Source organism: Somniosus microcephalus, chromosome 14 (assembly GCF_052327205.1).
Source record: "Somniosus microcephalus isolate GS21.2 chromosome 14, FLI_Smic_1.0, whole genome shotgun sequence".
Classification (NCBI taxonomy): domain Eukaryota; kingdom Metazoa; phylum Chordata; class Chondrichthyes; order Squaliformes; family Somniosidae; genus Somniosus; species Somniosus microcephalus.
This window is the reverse complement of record NC_141000.1, coordinates 2,928,784-2,943,254: the sequence shown is the minus strand read 5'-3', so window position 1 is coordinate 2,943,254 and position 14,471 is coordinate 2,928,784. Positions and strand designations below refer to the sequence as shown.

General features: G+C 45.5%; 2 protein-coding genes across 2 annotated transcripts in view; both read right to left on the bottom strand.

Moving 5' to 3' along the window:
- mcf2la (mcf.2 cell line derived transforming sequence-like a) overlaps positions 1 to 14,471 on the bottom strand; it is a 581,983-nt gene that overhangs the window by 408,051 nt on the left and 159,461 nt on the right. The window lies entirely within an intron of this gene.
- The window catches only part of LOC147107264 (glutathione hydrolase 1 proenzyme-like), a 176,947-nt gene that overhangs the window by 93,761 nt on the left and 68,715 nt on the right, over positions 1 to 14,471 (bottom strand). Inside the window, exons 2-3 of the mRNA XM_086006127.1 lie at positions 3,801 to 3,971; positions 2,714 to 2,844 (exon numbers count right to left, since the gene is read on the bottom strand). Coding sequence (XP_085862253.1) covers positions 2,714 to 2,844; positions 3,801 to 3,967 — 298 coding nt within the window. The 5' untranslated portion in view covers positions 3,968 to 3,971. The remainder of the gene's footprint in view (positions 1 to 2,713; positions 2,845 to 3,800; positions 3,972 to 14,471) is intronic.

Below are 14,471 nucleotides of genomic sequence, written 5' to 3'. Positions count from 1 at the left end.
AGCACTGCACTGTCGGTGGGGCAGTACTGAGGGAGCGCTGCACTGTCGGTGGGGCAGCACTCAGGGAGCGCTGCACTGTCGGAGGGGCAGTACTGAGGGAGTGTTGCACTGTCGGAGGAGCACTGCTGAGGGAGTGCTGCACTGTCGGAGGAGCACTGCTGAGGGAGCGCTGCACTGTCGGAGGAGCAGTACTGAGGGAGCGCTGCACTGTCGGAGGGCCAGTACTGAGGGAGTGCTGCAATGTCGGAGGGGCAGTACTGAGGGAGTGCTGCACTGTCAGAGGAGCAGTACTGAGGGAGCGCTGCACTGTCGGAGGGCCAGTACTGAGGGAGTGCTGCACTGTCGGTGCGGCAGTACTGAGGGAGCGCTGCACTGTCGGAGGGGCAATACTGAGGGAGCGCTGCACTGTTGGAGGAGCAGTACTGAGGGAGTGCTGCACTGTCGGAGGAGCAGTACTGAGGGAGTGCTGCACTGTTGGAGGAGCAGTACTGAGGGAGTGCCACACTGTCGGAGGGGCAGTACTGAGGGAACGCTGCACTGTCGGTGGGGCAGTACTGAGGGAACGCTGCACTGTCGGTGGGGCAGTACTGAGGGAGCGCTGCACTGTCGGTGGGGCAGTACTGAGGGAGCCTCCGCTGCACTGTCGGAGGGGCAGTACTGAGGGAGCGCTGCACTGCCGGAGGGGCAGTCCTGAGGGAGTGCTGCACTGTCGGAGGGGCAGTACTGAGGGAGCGCTGCACTGTTGGAGGGGCAGTACTGAGGGAGTGCTGCACTGTCGGTGGGGCAGTAGTGAGGGAGCGCCGCACTGTCGGTGGGGCAGTACTGAGGGAGCACTGCACTGTCGGTGGAGCAGTACTGAGGGAGCGCTGCACTGTCGGGGGGCAGTACTGAGGGAGTGCTGCACTGTCGGAGGGGCAGCACTGAGGGAGCGCTGCACTGTTGGAGGGGCAGTACTGAGGGAGTGCCGCACTGTCGGTGGGGCAGTACTGAGGGAGCGCCGCACTGTCGGTGGGGCAGTACTGAGGGAGTGCTGCACTGTCGGTGGGGCAGTACTGAGGGAGCGCCGCACTGTCGGTGGGGCAGTACTGAGGGAGTGCTGCACTGTCGGTGGAGCAGTACTGAGGGAGCGCTGCACTGTCGGAGGGGCAGTACTGAGGGAGTGCTGCACTGTCAGAGGGGCAGTACTGAGGGAGTGCTGCACTGTCGGAGGTGCCGTCTTTTGGATGAGACGTTAAACTGAGGCGCCATCTACCCTCTCAGGTGGATGTAAAAGATCCCATGGTACCATTCAAAGAGCAGGGGGAGTTATCCCCGGTGTCCTGGCCAATATTCATCCCTCAACCAACATCACTAAAACAGATTATCTGGTCATTGTCTCATTGCTGTGTGTGGGAGCTTGTGAAGCACAAATTGTCTGCCGTGTTTCCCACATTACAGCAGTGACTACACTTCAAAAGTATTTCATTAGCTGTAAAGCACTCTGGGGTGTCCTGAGGACGTGAAAGGCACTATATAAATGCAAGTCTCTCTTTCTTTGTTTCTTTCTAAACACATGGCAATTGCTAGCCCCTACCGCCAGGTTAGAGGCAGTTGTGTGCTCTGGACCCATGCTGACTAGGGAGGATGAGCAGGACAATACAGAATTGATTCTGCAGGAACTAATTTCACGTTGGATCCTTACAGCCCACAGACAAAAAGGAGACCTTCATCTCATCACTGGGAATGTGATCTGAACCCAAGCCCAGAGGTGAAAGGTCAGTGTCTAGCCCACTGCATCACCGTGTCCCCCAAGCCCCAGCTTGTTCAAAGCTAATGGCTTCAGAATGTAAGTATGAATTCCTGATACCAGTGAGTCATTTATTACGAAATCTGGCTCACCCTAAAGGGAAATCTAATGGAATAATAATTTAAATGTACAGGAAACTTTCGATTAACCGGCCACTAAATAATCGGAAATGTCGGTTAACCGGCAAAATTCAGGAGTCGGTCCAGATAACTTTTTTTACTTTTAGTTACTTTTTTTTACTCATTTCTGGCTGTGCAAGCGTCTAACTGAAGCTGTTGCTAAGCTACAGAGACGCTTGAAAGCTGTGCTGATTGTTTTGAAGCAGGGTTTGTTGCTCGATACGGAGCTCAGAAGCTCCGTATGTTTTAACTATAGCGCTCGATTCTCCGGCATTGTTGATAGTCCGGCACCAGCTCGGTCCTGTCCGTGCCGGATACCAGAAAGTTTACTGTAACTAATTAAAACAGACTGAATTAATGGGCCGCTCCAGTGAGACTACCAGGAACTTTCCAGAACCAGTGATTTTTAGGGATGGAATTCCACTGGTGACATTAAATGTAAAATAAAATCACCAAATGGTGAGGTGAACAAGGACAGTTCTGTCCAGATTCATTGTGTTTGTGGTTTTAATGCATTCAACTCACACACAAACTGTAGTGTCACTACTGTTTAAAAACATGGGGATGAGCGAGAGTTAACTTCACCAGCTGCTGTGGAGGGATTTCCTGCTCAAAGGAACACACAGCACAATATCAGTGACGTTTGTTAGCTGCATGGAACCTCTCGAGTTAACAAACTGCAACAGCCATGGGGTTGTTCCCTTCCTGTGGGCTGCACGGGATATCTCGAACTAATCGGTGTCCCAGCACTCACGTGAAAGGTGGCAGAATGACAGTGAGGATACAGATGGAGCAATGAGACGCCTACCTGTTTGTGCATTGTAAATGGTCATGAAGAAGCCTCCCCCGATCCCCATGCTGTGAGCATTCATGAGCCCATCACAGAGCAAGCTGGCAATGGCAGCATCTACAGCCGAGGCATTCTGCCTCAGAATATCCCTGCAATTAAAGCAGTGTGAGATTTAGCAACATAAATCAGGAGTTGGCCTGTTCCACCATTCAATTAGATCATGGCTGATCTGTATCTTACATAGATACATAGAAACATAGAAGATAGGAGCAGGAGTAGGCCATTCGGCCCCTCAAGCCTGCTCCGCCATTCAATGCGATCATGGCTGATCATCCAAACTCAGTACCCGGTACCTGCTTTCTCCCCCTATGCCTTGATCCCTTTAGCCTTAAGAAATATATCCAACTCCTTCTTGAATATATTTAATGAATTGGCCTCTACTGCCCTCTGTGGTAGAGAATTCCACAGGTTCACCATTCTCTGGGTGAAGAAATTCCTCCTCATCTCAATCCTAAATGGCTTACCCCTTATCCTTAGACTGTGACCCCTGGTTCTGGACTCCCCGGCCATCAGGAACATCCTTCCTGCATCTAGTCTGTCTAGTCCTGTTAGAATTTTATAAGTTTCAATGAGATCTTAACTCCATCTACAGCTGAGGCATTCTGCCTCAGAATATCCCTGCAATTAAAGCAGTGTGAGATTTAGCAACATAAGTCAGGAGGAGGCCATTCAGCCCCTCGAGCCTGTTCCGCCATTCAATGAGATCATGGCGGATCTGTATCTTAACCCCATCTACAGCTGAGGCATTCTGCCTCAGAATATCCCTGCAGTTAAAGCAGTGTGAGATTTAGAGTAAGTTTTGATTTGTCCACAGATCCAGAAGGCAACAATAATCCTGTACTCTGTACTCTGCAGTCACTGCCTCAATTCCAAGATCTTTGGGCAGGCATATAGGATTGGGACTGCGTACAGTTCATGTGTGGGATAAACATCAGCACGAACTGGTTGGGCTGACTGTCCTGTTTCCGTGTTGTAATTCTCTGTAACAGTTTTGTATTATTTTTCCGACAGGCTTGGTGACCCAAGGCCCTCTAACAACACTCACCTGCCAACCTCCGAACACCTCCCTGCATCTGCAGCAACGGCAGCTTTCTCGAAGGAATAAGCTGGCACTTCCTTGGACTTCAGCCCAAAGTACAGGCCCAGGAAGAGGATGAGGGCAGCCAGTACCACAACTACACAAGCAAGGAGTCCTTTCGTTCTGATATTCATTTTTCTAAAAGAAAGGAAGAGGGGAGGTTCAGGTCTGGGTGTGATCTCCAAGAGGATCTCAGAAATGGCCATCGTGAACAGGAGACTTAAACTCAAAAAATAGAGTAAAACACTGATGGATCAAAACCTGTTGTGGTTCCGTCACTAAGTTCCACGCTTGCAATATAATACAGCTGCATAAAAACAACAATCAGATAATTACCAGGTCGAACAATTTGTTCACAATTTCTTTTGCAAGCTGTATATTGATATTTGTTTACGGCATTTTGTTTGACCCTTTCTGTGCCAAATACCAAGCACCTTTGGATGACGAGCTGACCTGAATCACAAAGCAGTGTAGAAGCTAGCAGTATTGGACCAATCGATAGTGCTCACCTTTCTGGAAGTTATAAGAACATAAGAACATAAGAAATAGGAGCAGGAGTAGGCCAATCGGCCCCTCGAGCCTGCTCCACCATTCAATAAGATCATGGCTGATCTGATCCTAACCACCAATCTACTATCACAGAACCATCTCCTGAATCTAACAGAATTAGACACACGAAATAGGAGCAGGATCAGGCTACACGGCCCCTGGGCCCGCTCCACTACCCACAGGGCCATGTCCGATCCGGACCTAGACTCATGTCCAAATTCCTGCCCGCTCCCCGTAACCCTTAATTCCCTTTACTTCTAGGAAACTGTCTATTTCTGTTTTAAATTTATGTAATGATGTAGCTTCTACAGCTTTTTGGGGCAGCATATTCCATGGACCTACCACCCTCTGAGTGAAGTAGTTCCTCCTCATCTCAGTTTTGAAAGAGCAGCCCCTTATTCTAAGACTATGCCCCCTAGTTCTAGTTTCACCCATCATCGGGAACATCCTCCCCGCATCCACCCGATCCAACCCCTTCACAATCTTATATGTTTCAATAAGATCGCCTCTCATTCTTCTGAACTCCAATGAGTAGAGTCCCAATCTACTCAACCTCTCCTCATATGTCCATCCCCTCATCCCCGGGATTAACCGAGTGAACCTTCTTTGTACTGACTCGAGAGCAAGTATGTCTTTTCTTAAGTATGGACACCAAAACTGTATGCAGTATTCCAGGTGCGGTCTCACCAATACCTTGTACAACTGAAGCAATACATCCCTATTTTTATATTCTATCCCCCTAGCAATGAAAGCCAACATTCCACTGGCCTTCTTAATCACTTGCTGCACCTGCATACTAACCTTTTGAGTTTCGTGCGCCAGGACCCCCAGATCTCTTTGTACTTCAGTACTTTCCAGTTTCTTGCCATTAAGATAATAGCTTGCTCTACGATTTTTCCTGCCAAAGTGCATAACCTCACACTTTCCAGTATTGTATTCCATCTGCCAAATCTCTGCCCACTTACTTAGCCTGTCTATGTCCCCTTGCAGGTTTTTTATGTCCTCCTCACTCACTACTTTCCCTCCCATCTTAGTATCATCTGCAAACTTTGATATGTTACACTCGGTCCCCTCCTCCAAATCGGTAACATAGATTGTAAAGAGTTGGGGACCCAGCACCGACCCCTGCGGAACACCACTAGTTACTGATTGCCATTCTGAGAATGAACCATTTATCGCAACTCTCTGCCTTCTGTTAGATAGCCAATCCTCTATCCATGCCAGAATATTACCCCCAATCCCGTGATTTTTTATCTTAAGCAATAATCTTTTGTGTGGCACCTTGTCAAATGCCTTTTGGAAGTCTAAATACACTACGTCCACTGGTTCCCCTTTATCCACCCTATATGTTACTTCCTCAAAGAACTCCAGCAAATTTGTCAAACTTGACTTCCCCTTCATAAAACCATGCTGACTTTGTCCTATTAAATGATGATTATCCAAATGTCCTGTTCCTGTCTCCTTAATAATGGACTCCAAAATTTTACCTACCACAGATGTTAGGCTAACCGGTCTATAGTTTCCAGCCTTCTGTCTACTGCCCTTTTTAAATAAGGGTGTTACATTAGCAGTTTTCCAGTCTGCCGGGACCTTTGCTGAGTCCAGGGAGTTTTGGAAAATTATTACCAAAGGACAAAAGTGGCAATCTGTGTGTGGAGCCGGAAGATGTAGGAGGGGTTCTAAATGAATTTTTTGCATCTGTTTTCACTATGGAGAAGGACGATGTAGACATAGAAATAGGGCGGGGGGACTGTGATATGCTCGAACATATTAACATCGAGAGGGAGGAGGTATTGGCGGTTTTAGCTGGCCTAAAAATGGATAAATCCCCAGGCCCGGATGAAATGTATCCCAGGCTGCTGTGTGAGGCAAAGGAAGAGATTGCGGGGGCTCTAACACATATATTCAGGACCTCTCTGGCCACAGGGGATGTGCCAGAGGACTGGAGAACCGCTAATATAGTACCATTATTCAAGAAGGGTAGTAGGGAAAAACCGGGGAACTACAGGCCAGTGAGCCTAACATCAGTGGTAGGAAAATTATTGGAAAAAATTCTGAGGGACAAAATTTGTCTCCACTTGGAGAGGCAAGGATTAATCAGGGCTAGTCAACATGGCTTTGTCAAGAGAAGATCATGTCTGACTAATTTGATTGAATTTTTTGAGGGGGTGACTAGGTGTGTGGATGAGGGTAACGCAGTGGATGTGGTTTACATGGATTTCAGTAAGGCCTTCGATAAAGTCCCGCACAGGAGACTGGTCAAGAAGGTAAGAGCCCATGGAATCCAGGGTGCCTTGGCACATTGGATACAAAACTGGCTTAGTGGCAGAAGGCAGAGGGTGATGGTCGAAGGTTGTTTTTGTGACTGGAAGCCTGTGGCCAGTGGGGTACCACAGGGATCGGTGCTGGGTCCCTTGCTGTTTGTGGTCTACATTAATGACTTGGATATGAATGTAAAAGGTATGATCAGTAAGTTCGCGGATGATACAAAAATTGGTAGGGTGGTAAATAGCGAGGAGGGTAGCCTCAGTCTGCAGGACAATATAGATGGGTTGGTCAGATGGGCGGAACAGTGGCAAATGGAATTTAACCCGGAAAAGTGCGAGGTGATGCACTTTGGGGGGACTAACAAGGCAAGGGAATACACAATGAATGGAAAGACCCTAGGCAAGATGGAGGGTCAGAGGGATCTGGGTGTGCAAGTACACAGATCCCTGAAGGCGGCAGAACAGGTGGATAAGGTGGTAAAAAAGGCATATGGGATACTTGCCTTCATTAGCCGAGGCATTGAATATAAGAGCAAGGAGGTTATGATGGAGCTGTATAAAACACTGGTTAGGCCACAGCTGGAATACTGTGTGCAGTTCTGGTCGCCACACTACAGGAAGGATGTGATCGCGTTAGAGAGGGTGCAGAGGAGGTTCACCAGGATGTTACCAGGGCTGGAGCGCTTCAGCTATGAAGAGAGACTGGGCAGATTGGGTTTGTTTTCCTTGGAGCAGAGGAGGCTGAGGGGGGACATGATTGAGGTGTACAAAATTATGAGGGGCATAGATAGGATGGATGCTGAGGAGCTTTTTCCCTTAGTAGAGGGGTCAATAACTAGGGGGCATAGATTCAAGGTAAAGGGCGGGAGGTTTAGAGGGGATTTGAGAAAGAACTTTTTCACCCAGAGGGTGGTTGGAGTCTGGAACTCACTGCCTGAAAGGGTTGTGGAGGCAGAAACCCTCACAACATTTAAGAAGCATTTGGATGAGCACTTGAAATGCCATAGCATACAAGGCTACGGGCCAAATGCTGGAATATGGGATTAGTTTAGACAGGGCTTGATGGCCGGCGCGGACACGATGGGCCGAAGGGCCTCTATCCGTGCTGTATTACTCTATGACTCTATGACTCTATGACAATCCCTACCGCCACTTCCCTCAAAACCCTAGGATGTAAGCCATCAGGTCCAGGTGATTTATCCGCCTTGAGTCCCATTATTTTACCAAGTACCACTTCCTTAGTGATTTTGATCGTGTTTAGCTCCTCCCCCCCTATAGCCCCCTGTTTGTCCAGTGTTGGGATATTCTTAGTGTCTTCTACTGTAAAGACTGATACAAAATATTCATTCAGTGTTTTTGCCATCTCCATATTTCCCACCATTAATTTCCCGGTCTCATCCTCTAAGGGACCAACATTTACTTTAGCCACCCTTTTTCTTTTTATATAACTATAAAAACTCTTACTATCTGTTTTTATATTTTTTGCTAATTTACTTTCATAATCTATCTTCCCTTTCTTAATCAATCTTTTTGTTATTTTTTGCTGTCTTTTAAAGTTTTCCCAATCCTCTATCCTCCCACTAGATTTGGCTACCTTATATGCCCTTGTTTTTAGTCGAATACTATCCTTAATTTCTTTACTTGGCTGTCTTTTCTTTTACACCCTTTTCTTTTCAGTGGAATATATATTTTTTGGAAGTTGTAAAATAACTCCTTAAATGTACACCACTGATCATGTATCGTCTTACCCTTTAATCTATTTTCCCAATCCACTCTACTCAATTCCACTCTCATACCTTCATAGTCTCCTTTATTCAAGCTTAGCACGCTTGTTTGAGATCCAACCTTCTCACCCTCTGATTGAATATGGAATTCAACCATGTTATGGTCACTCATTCCAAGGGGATCCTTTACTAGGACATTTTTAATTAATCCTGTCTCGTTACACAGGACCAGATCTAAGGTTGCTTGCCCCCTGGTCGGTTCAGTTACATACTGCTCAAGAAACCCATCCCTAATACACTCAATGAACTCATCCTCAAGGCAGCCCTGCCCAATTTGATTTGTCCAATTAATATGATAGTTAAAATCCCCCATAATTATAGATGTTCCCTTATTACAAGCCTCAACTATTTCCTGATTGATACTCCGTCCAACATAGTTGCAACCGTTCGGAGGCCAATAGACTACGCCCACTAGTGTTTTTTTCCCCTTATTATTCCTTACCTCCACCCAAACTGTTTCATTATCCTGATCTTTTGACCCAATATCATTTCTCTCTATTACAGTGATTCCTTCCTTTATTAACATAGCCACCCCACCTCCCTTTCCTTCCTGCCTGTCCTTCCTGATCGTTAAATAACCTGGTATGTTTAATTCCCAGGCATTGTCACCCTTGTAATGATCAATAACATGTCATTCTATAGTGGACACTAGGTGGAGCCGTAGAGCTGTGTAGAGCTGTATATAGCTGTATGTATAAGACTACACTACCCAGCTGTAGGTATATTAAGACTACATTACCCATGAGGCACTAGGCTACACATAAGGCAGCAGTCAAGATGGCAGCCTGCACACAGGAGCACACATGCTGCATCTCTACAGATACTGTACCTAGAGAACGTGTACTGAATAAATAGCTAGCTAGAAGCTAGCTGTGTTCATAATAAGAATGTCTAGTGATTAATGAACATAAGATGGTACCAGGAGTGGGGTAGATCTGCTAAAAATTGTGAAAAGCGACATGGAGAATTTGAAGCCACCAGAGCGTTTGAAACTCACGGAAAAAATCGACTACAATTCACAGACTTTTAAACAACAATTCGAACTCTACATTGCAGCCATCGGATTTGGTACAAAGCCAGACGCAAGGAAGATAGCGTTGCTGCTTACGGTTGCAGGTCCACAGGCGATAGAGGTATTTAATACATTTGTATTTAATCCAGAGGAGCACAGAGGAAAATTAGAAGATGTGCTAAAAAAATTTGATGCACATTGCTCTCCCAAAAAGAACGAGACGTATGAAAGATACATCTTCCATTCTCGGACACAGCAACAAAATCAGACTTTTGATAGCTTTATAACTGATCTGAAACTGAAAGCACAGACATGTAATTTCCCTGAGCTCAAAGCATCCATGATTCATGACCAGATTGTATTTGGTATTCATGATAAAAAAGTCAGGGAACGTCTGTTGAGAGAAACCGAACTCAATTTGGAAAATGCGGTGAAAATATGCCAAGCCAGCGAGCTAGCTCAAAAGCACGCGAAGACTTTCAGTGAAATCAATAATGATGCGATTGTAATGAGTGATAATGCTGCTGTCGGTGCTGTGTCCTATAAGGGGAAGAAACGTGGGCAGAACAGAAATGAAAAGCAATCGGAGGATGAAATTTTTAATTGTAAATGCTGTGGTTACAAACACCAGTTAAGACAATGCCCAGCGTTTGGAAAAATGTGCACAAAGTGTAATGGAAAGAATCACTTTGCCAAACAATGCTTTTCAAAAGTAAAAACAACGAAAGGGCAACAAGTTAATGTGATTGAGGACACTGATTTAAGTGAGACATTTTTTGTAGGAATGGTGTCATGTGACGATATCAAAAAAGATACAGTAAATGTGCAGCCCTCAGAAATAGACAATGCTGAACATAAAGTTAATGCAGTAAAAGAGGACAAATGGATGATCCCACTGCAGATAAATGGAGCATTAGTTACATTGAAACTGGACACTGGGGCAAAAGCAAACTTAATCAGTATGAGTGACATAAAAAATATGAAAGAAAAGCCCAAAATATAGAAAAAGTCAGTACTACTGAAGAGCTATAATGGACAGAAAATAGATGGCTTAGGTGTATGCAGACTTAAAGTGACAGTCAAAGACAAAGTGCATCATCTCATGTTTTCTGTTGTGGCTGAAAGACTTGATTTGATACTAGGTGACAAAGCTTGTGAAGACTTAGAACTGGTCAAAAGAGTCTACCGTATAAACTATGCCATAAGCAGACCAGATGACTCAGGTGATGAAGCAGAGAGCCCATCAAGGATGAAAAGGCCAAAGGGTATCCATGTCTTCAAAAAGCCTAGTTTCTCCATGAAGAAAGCGACAGAAAGCAAGTCTGATCCTTATCTCGCCCTGCTGAGCTACCGAGCCTCACCTTTAGACTGTGGTTCTTCACCTGCTGAACTACTAATGGGTCGCAAGTTGTGCACCACGCTACCCTGCTGTGCAAACGAACAGCAAAGTAAGGAACTGAGACAGAGACTTCAACTGTTAAAGCTGAAACAGAAATCATACTATGACAAGTCATCCAAAACTCTAAAACCATTGACAAGGGATGATGTTGTCAGGATTGAGGATCCAGATGCATGGAACAGGAAAGCTACAGTTCTTGAGGAAGTAGGACCAAGGTCATACACTGTTAGAACTGAGGAAGGACAGATTCTCAGGAGGAACCGCCGTTCCCTCCTAAAAACACAAGAGACTATTCAAGACCAGATTGATGACAATGCCGCAACTGCATCTTGTCATTCACCACCAGAACAATCTCATGAAGACACATCAGACTTACCCGTGTTGAGAAGATCCACACGTGAAGTAAAAGAGCCTGATAGACTTAATCTTTGAGTACAATGTAAAGCTTTGAAAATGTGTTGACTGTTTTGAAAATGTTTATGTTTATAGAGCACTAACAAAAGTGTTACTGATATTATCTTTATTGTTTTCTTGAAAGTTGATTGATATTGATTTTGTTAAACCTCAAAGAAAGGGGGATGTAATGATCAATAACATGTCATTCTATAGTGGACACTAGGTGGAGCCGTAGAGCTGTATGTAGCTGTATGTATAAGACTACACTACCCAGCTGTAGGTATATTAAGACTACATTACCCATGAGGCACTAGGCTACCCATAAGGCAGCAGTCAAGATGGCAGCCTGCACACAGGAGCACACATGCTGCATCTCTACAGATACTGTACCTAGAGAACGTGTACTGAATAAATAGCTAGCTAGAAGCTAGCTGTGTTCATAATAAGAATGTCTAGTTATTAATGAACATAAGAACCCTGCAGCCATGTTTCTGTAATGGCCACAAGATCATACCCATATGTAGTTATTTGTGCCATTAACTCATCTATTTTGTTATGAATGCTACGTGTATTCAGATAGAGAACTTTCAAATATGTTTTGTGACACTTAGTTCCTGCTTTTGCCCTTTTTATTACTTCACCTTTTACTCCATACCTTCTGCCCCTTCCTGACATGCTCTGGTTTTTAATTTCCCCACTGCTACCTAAGTCTATGACCTTCTCTGTTGTCATTTTTATTATTTGCTCTCTAGGAACCTCCCCCCCACTAGTTAGTTTAAAGCCCTCTCTACAGCCCTAGTTATATGATCCGCCAGGACTCTAGTCCCAGCACTGGCCAAGTGAAGCCCGTCCCAATGGAACAGCTCCCTCCTGCCCCAGTACTGGTGCCAGTGTCCCAGGAAGCAAAACCCATTTCTCCCACACCAGTCTTTGAGCCACGCATTTAACTCTCTAATTTTATTTGTCCTAGCCAAATTCGCTCGTGGCTCAGGTAATAATCCAGAGATTATTACCCTTGAGGTTCTGTTTTTTAATTTGACCCCTAGCTGTTCATACTCCTTTAACAGAACCGGCTTCCTAGTCCTATCTACGTCGTTTGTACCAACATGGACCACGACAACTGGATCCACCCCCTCCCACTGCAAGTTTCTTTCCAGCCCAGAGGAGGTGTCCTTAACCCTGGCACCGGGTAGGCAACACAGCCTTCGGGACTCTCGCTCTCGGCTGCAGAGAACTCTATCTATCCCCCGAATAATACTATCCCCTACCACTACAACATTTCTAGTTACTCCCCCCTCTTGAATGGCCCCCCATTCCACGGTGCTGTGGCCAGGTTGCTCATCCTCCCTGCAGTTCCTGCTCCCGTCCCCACAGGGAGTAAGAACCTCGAACCTGCTGGACAAGAGCAAGGGCTGCGGCTCCTCCAGCTCTACGTCCTGGATCCCCGTACCTGCCTCACTTTTGGTCACACCGTCCTGTCCCTGACCATGGGCTACATCTGAATTAATTAACTTCATAGGTGTGATCACCTCCTGATACACAGAGTCCAGGTACTTCTCCCCCTCCCTGATGTGTCGCAGTGTCTGAAGCTCAGACTCCAGCTCATCAACACGGAGCTGGAGTTCCTGTAGCAGCAGACACTTGTCACAGATGTAATCACCGTGAGCCTCAATGGGATTCACCGGCTCCCACATCTCGCAACAGTAACACATCACCTGCTCCATTCTATGTAATTAATTAAATTTGTTATTGTTAGTTATGGACACCCTCTGCCCGATTATAGATGCTAGTATCCCCTTTAATTAATTGGATTTAATTTAAATCAATCCCTCTAATTACACCAGTTAAATGGTTTACCAACAGTCACTCTGCACCAGAAAGGCCTTATTAACTACAACCCACAGAGTTAAAGTTTGAAAAGAGCACCTAACGCCCCACTTACCCTAACTCACACACTTACCCAAACTCACAGCACTCTCTGCTGACTCACACTCAGTGCTTGCTCGCACTAGCCTGGTCTTTTTATACTGTTTGTTTGTTTACAGCCAAATGAGTCACCCCTGCTGATTGGTTAGAAAACTGGTTTCCACTGCATGCTGTGCCAATTTACTCCTACTGCAGTGTAACCTTGTTTTACTCTTAAACCAACAGAATCCCAAATATTTAACTTTTCCCCTTTACTTAAACTGCTTAAGTAATCTTATCAAGAATGATTTAAAGAGAAATAACAATTAAAGAACTCTCACACTTACCCAAACTCACAGCACTCTCTGCTGACTCGCACTCATATAAATGCAAGTCTTTTTTTCATTTTGTATATGAGCTTTATCTCGCCACAGAATGTGTCTGATCAAATATTATACCTGCTAATGTGCAAACCCAATTCTAGAGTCAAATCAGCACTAGGCTCTGTGCCGAGTTCTCTGCTGTCAGCTGGGATAGTAATGACATCACAGCTGAGCAAATCCTATTCTGACCCAACATTCATTCTCCCCGGTGTCCTGTGCAATATTTACCGCTCAACCAACGTCACTGAAACAGATGATCTGGTCATGTATCACATTGCTGTTTGTGCTGTGTTCAAATTGGCTGCTACATCTATTAGTATAAGATGTGGAGCAGGTTGGCACACTGGTCCAGCAGGAATGTAGCTTTTAACCCATCGGAGTACCAGGTTTTGGCTGTACCATTACAGTAAGATATCGAGTAGAAGATTGGCACTTTCCAACTTGGGCAAACTTGTAGCAAGATAAAGCTGAAGGGTCAGTCAGTGCCACTCACACTGTACTAGAGGCCAGTTATTGGGAGCAGGGTGCTGCTAAACTGGGCAATGGAATTTGGCATGGAGAACTCGGCACAGAGCCTAGTGCTGATTTGACTCTAGAATTGGGTTTGCACATTAGCAGGTATAATATTTGATCAGACACATTCCGTGGCGAGATAAAGCTCATATACAAAATGAAAAAAAGACTTGCATTTATATAGCACCTTTCATGACCTCAGGACGTCCCAAAGGTCTTTACAGCCAATGAAGTACATTTTTGAAGTGTAGTCACTGTTGTAATGTAAGAAACGCAGCAGCCAATTTGCGCACAGCACAAACAGCAATGTGATACATGACCAGATCATCTGTTTCAGTGACGTTGGTTGAGGGGTAAATATTGGACAGGACACCGGGGAGAATGAATGTTGGGTCAGAATAGGATTTGCTCAGCTGTGATGTCATTACTG